The following is a 5,884-nucleotide window of genomic DNA, read 5'->3' as shown; positions in this document are numbered from 1 at the left end:
TTCTGCACACATCAATTTTGCTGCTAAACAACTAACCAGTCTACGAAATCAAGTGGGAACAGGTTACCGGTAGTTAGGGGATTTATCACGCTTGCTCCGCCCATTCAGTTTCACACTAGCCTATATATAAACCGTTCCTAGACTCTCACTGCTGTATTACTCATCTATTCTTCAAGTTTCTTTTCTTCAATAACTGAATATTATCACAGTGACATTTTGTCGTCGTGTGCCAAGTTACTTGAGTGTTTTCAGCCAGAATTACGCTTGTAGCCAATACCTCGAGGTGCCCCAGATTTCAATGTTCCCGCAATTCGGCGGGTGTTAAGATCCATGGAAGTGGCCGGCTTCTACGACGGGGATTGCTTTGCTTTCCAGAGTAGAAACAGCATTATCAGTCCCATTAGCGACAACAGCACTTGCAAGCAGCGCGTTGACGGCTCGATGACGGAGCTTGGCATAGCCGAGCACGAGAAAGCAATTGATTTCAGCGACTACTTGGATCCAGCTGCTGCGCACTGTCAACTAGTAACACACAACGAAACACAGCAGAGAGGGGGAGGCGTATTCGCTAGTTTCCTTGCCGAGGAAAGCAGGATAAAGAGACTTTCATCATTAGAACAAAACTACAGAAACTACATCTCTCTCAACGAGCGGGAGACAAGTGCGCACGCCAACCCTAGGGAGCCATACGTCCTGGGCTATCCTGAACTGCAGGAGACCCGTGTGGACACCGTGTTCAGCCCCGAGTTTCTTGGGAACCACTTTAAAACCGGTGAAAGAGACGATCTTCAAGAGGACCAAAGAATGGACAACAACGGTTCGTCTGGCTACGACATGAGGTATCTTCATTACCAGTCGACTCCAAGTGGCAGCCTTGGTAACATTTCCACTGCGTCCTCGTCTTCCTCAAGTCCACCCGGCACACCTGCCACGCCAGGTAAAGGCAGGTCGCCTTTGCAGGGCGGGAAAATGTCATCTGGTGGCAAGGGGAAGAAGCGACTGGAAAAGGACAGTGAGGAATATAAGCAGAGGCGGGAGAGAAACAACCTTGCCGTTAGAAAGAGCAGGGATAAAGCCAAAATACGCAATATGGAGACGCAACACAAAGTGCTGGAACTGGCCGCAGAGAATGACCGTTTACAAAAACGCGTGGAGCAGCTGTCAAGAGAGCTTGCCACTCTGCGTAACTTGCTCTCTGCCACCGGTCAGTGTTAGCTACAGAATGCCAACACACCTCTCACTGGAAACCGGTGCTTGATCAGGCACTGACTTGAAAAAACAAACATTTATCGCGGTGCCATACATGTGAAAAAGTTATTCCAGGATGTTACGTTTGTGTACAGTATCTATACATGAAAAAGCCACCAACAGTTTACAAGATGTGATTGGGTAAAGAAGGTGCAAGGAATGTACAACTATTCATGATTCTTGACATGTCACCTTCATTCTGTCTTTACAATTTTGTGTATGCAGTATTTCTGTACGGGTTTTGCATTTTATATTGAATATTGGTAAATATTCTGTTATTTAAAAATAAATGTCCTTATCTGGAGCAATGGTTGTCAAGGGAAGAGTTGTAGCCCACTGCAGAGGTATGATGCAACTCTTTGTAACAGTATTGGCAATGAATGAAGTAATCTCTTAATATGATGAAAATGTACAAATGGTACTTGATATTTTATTGAATTAAACAATTTATACTTTGATATTATTAATTTGTATGGTGTTTATTTGTGAGATGGTAAAAAGGTGGTAGATCACTTGACTGATTTATTCCTCTCTTTCACACATACATACATACACAGAATTAAATAGACCATTTATGTATCTCTTCGCTCACATGTGTAAGAATTCAAGGTATAAGTAATTCGGAGAATAAAAAGATTATAGGTGTACATAAGCTCAAACTTAATGAGCCGTTTTTATCTCAATATCAAATCATTTCTGGGTAACAATTAAATACCTTGCTGTGATTGTTTTCAATTAAAATGGTCAAAAAGAAACAAAAATAGCAAATAGCAATTTCTCAAGCAATAATTTTACTAGGACTGTCTCGGAGTGGTCAAAGTGGGCAGGGGGAAATGGAAAACTAGCTGTTATTGGCAGAGGGTTTTGGAATTCTTATTATTATTCCTTATTATTATTATTTTGGCCTGCCTGGTGACATCACCAGGCAGGCCAAAACTCAATCCCACCAAAACAGGCTGCAATTGCAGGCAGGCAGTCTTTTCAAACAGCTCTTACACTAAAGGGGCAGTATCATCATTTTCACAGTATTATTTTAACCTCATAGTGTGGAAATATATATAAAACAGAGGAAAATCATGTTTTTGACTGCACTGGGCCTTTAAGGTAACATTTAGGCCTATCTCTTATTTTAGACCCATGAACAACTGATTTGGAATATGATGACTCATTTGCATCTAATGATAGTTATTACAAATTCTAAGTTATGATATTGTGTGATTTGGAATATGATTTTAAATTTGATGATTGATTTGGAATGTGATGACACATTTTCATCTAATGATAGTTATTCAAAATGATAAGTTATAATATTGAGAACCTAAAATACCAGTATTACTTCAGTGTGATTCAGTAAAACAATTAATATTTCAACAGCAGTGTATTGGTGAAAGAAGACATACTAACTGAGCCTTTTTCACCAAACTAGCAAATGTCACCATTATCTTAAGCACACACCTCGGTCAATAGTCTGGTGGGTCCACTGACCCACAGAGGGGTTCAAGGCCTCACAGGCCAAGATTAATCAACAACTAACCTTTTACCCAAACACACCACCACCGTCCTGCAAATAGTTTTTTTTAAAACGTGTATAACCTGCCAGCCTCAAATATCAAATGGTATACTTTAATATTTAGCCTATGAAATGTGCCAAAGAGAAGAGTGATTTTGGATGTGGAACAGATTCTCTTTGATAATCTATCATCCACCAAAGGTCCAGTTTGTTCAGTAAGATTATATACAGTATGTTTAGTTTTAGTTTAATCAAATAACTGGTCTAAGTGGAACTGGTCAAATACACTACCATTTCTACACATGAATGCAAGGCAGTGGAAATGACTGAAAATACTATCAAACTTGCCCATCAAGAGTTACCCTGGTAATAGGACAGGAGACAATCCCTAGAGAACTACAGTAAACCCGTGACAATGCAGGGCAGAGGTTTGTAAAGGAGGGAGTTTCGAGAGAGAGAGAGCAAATTGTGTATGTGTGCTAGTGCTTTATGTATTTCTTGATTAGGCTTTGCTACTGAACCCAATTACTCCAAGTACATTTTAACAATGTCATCCTTTCTTGTATCACATAAAAGAGAAAATACAATGTTTTGAACATCGTGAATTTCACAACACAACTTCCCATAATGGAAACAGAGTATATTGCTCAACAACATCTTCCTGTTCCATCAGTGAATTCAAATGTCACACCAAATTAAAACAAAGCTCTACGCACTTACAAGACAAATCTAGCAATAGGTTGAAATAGGGATAGTTCACCCAAATTATATTGTACATTCACTTGATTTTATTGTTTCCTAAAAAGTAGTGTATACTGTACTATCTTGGTTGTGTTTGTTAGGCTGCTGCATAGTATTAGTATCATTGAGTCCAAAATAACGAGAGCAGTGCTGGAACTCTGTTAGCATGCTCTGTATAACAGGCCAAAATCACAACCAAGCCATTTCAAATCAAGCTGTGTAGCAGCATGATACACTTCCCATCATACACTGGGGTGGTGTTTTTGTTGTTATTGATGTTTCTTGTTGTTTTTTTACATTACTGCTGGAAATGGTGAGAGTTTTACCCTCCGCTCTTTAGGCTTCACATTCAACAGCTCAGTAAAAACCTTAAACTTCAGCTGATCTTTTTCTTTAGGAACAATACTTTTTAAATTTCAGACTAGAAAATACCTTGCTGAAGCCACTTTTTTGCCTTTATTGGACTATGGTGATATTCTGTACATGGGCTCCCGTGTGGTCTAAGACACTACATCTCAGTGCTAGAGGCGTCACTACAGACACCCTGGTTTGATTCCAGCCTGTATCCCAACTGGTCGTGATTTGGAGTCCTATAGGGTGGCGCACAATTGGCCCAGCGTTGTCCGGGTTTGGCCGGTGTAGGCCATCATTGTAAATAACAATTTGTTCTTAACCTACTTGCCTAGTTAAATAAAGGTTACATTTAATTTCCCGGGGTCTTACCTGCACACTAGACCAGTTGTCCCCAAACTGTGACATAAGGGGTCGGCAGGTAGGGCGCGGAGAGGTAGGAGGAGAACTCAGTTGGGCTTTCAACTTATTCTTGAAAGTTGTAATAGTAGAATGCACAAGGTGCAATTTCGAAATTGGTAGTCCATCAGCAGTTTTCCTCTTGTCATGTCAGTCATTATATACCTTAGAGAGCTATTTATGTCCAGTTGATCAACTAGCCATGTCAGCTAACGTTTCTTAGCCCAATGATTTTGTTTTAATGTTTGAGTCAGTCAGATATCACATGCACACATAAGAAATGGCAACATGTGTAGAATTGCAGGAAATGAGCTTCCAAACGTCAAAATGTTCTCTCCACCCGTGGCAAAATGTGTAGAATTGCAGGAAATGAGCTTCCAAACGTCAAAATGTTCTCTCCACCCGTGGCAAAATGTGTAGAATTGCAGGAAACAAGCTTTAAAACAGTAAAAGAAAATCCGCCCCATGGCAAAATGTGTAGAATCGCAGGAAATAAGCTTTAAACCTGCAAAAAACATTATCCTCCAACAAGAGGAGTGTGAACCGTTTTTGACATGGACAGTGCTTGTGCCCTTAGAAGAAATAGTGAGTATGAGTGAAAAAGTTTGGGAAGCACTGCACTAGACACAATTTACCATGCTGCTCTAAGATTTGTAACCAACACAAGACGTCACTGTAACTTCTATCAGTTAGCCATCCTTAACTATAAGGCGACAGACTCTCTGGTACATGTCTAAAATTGTCAATGACTCCAACCACACAAGTCATAGACTGTTCTCTCTGAGCTCCTTATGTTAATTCTTATTTACTATAATGTTTTGCACTGACTATTTTGCACAGGCTCGATGTACACTCACTGGACTCTAACCACACACTCACACATACTACACTGGCACTCCAACACACACACACACACACACACACACACACACACACACACACACACACACACACACACACACACACACACACACACACACACACACACACACACACACACACACACACACACACACACACACACACATTCATATTCCTTCACACTCCACACATATGCTGCTCCTACTCTGTGTGTATTATCTATCTATTATCTATTATCTATTATATATCTATTTATTATCTACCTTTACCCCTACCTACATGTACATATTACCTCAATTACCTTGACTAATCCGCACCCCTGCACATTGACTCGGTACCAGTACCCCTTGTATATTGCCTCATTATTTTGCTTATTTAGCACACTTTTCTTACTTAAAACTCTGCATTGTTTGTTAAGGGCTTGTAATAAAGAATTTCATGGTAAGGTTGTATTTGACGCATGTGAGTAAAAGGATTTGATGTTTGTCTACACTTAGTGAACAACTGAGAATACCTACTCTTTCCATGACATCGACTGACCAGGTGAATCCAGGTGAATGCTATGATCCCTTATTGATGTCACTTGTTAAATCCACTTTAATCCGTGCAGATGAAGGGGAGTAGACAGGTTAATAAAGAAGAATTTTTAAGCCTTGAGACAATTGAGACATTGATTGTGTATGTGTGCATTCAGAGGGTGAATGGACAAGACAAAAGATTTAAGTGCCTTTGAAAGGGGTATGGTAGTAGGTGCCAGGAGCAGCTACTGTCAAG

At 40.2% G+C, this 5,884-nt stretch overlaps 1 protein-coding gene across 1 annotated transcript; it reads left to right on the top strand.

The window, feature by feature from the left end:
* The first annotated feature begins 330 nt into the window (after positions 1-330).
* LOC100379112 (CCAAT/enhancer binding protein beta2) lies at positions 331-1,230 on the top strand. Its single transcript, NM_001172498.1, has one exon. It carries the CDS (start codon positions 331-333, stop codon positions 1,213-1,215), a length of 885 nt encoding a protein of 294 aa, NP_001165969.1. The 3' UTR covers positions 1,216-1,230.
* Positions 1,231-5,884: the final 4,654 nt, after the last annotated feature.

The sequence above is a fragment of the Oncorhynchus mykiss genome, chromosome 9 (assembly GCF_057628025.1).
Source record: "Oncorhynchus mykiss isolate SJ-2025 chromosome 9, ASM5762802v1, whole genome shotgun sequence".
NCBI lineage: Eukaryota > Metazoa > Chordata > Actinopteri > Salmoniformes > Salmonidae > Oncorhynchus > Oncorhynchus mykiss.
The sequence above is the reverse complement of the archived record's forward strand: the minus strand, read 5'-3'. Positions and strand labels throughout refer to the sequence as shown.

Excerpts from the sequence above, each read along its gene's own strand:
- LOC100379112 (NM_001172498.1), top strand. The coding sequence starts at position 331 with ATGGAAGTGGCCGGCTTCTACGACGGGGATTGCTTTGCTTTCCAGAGT.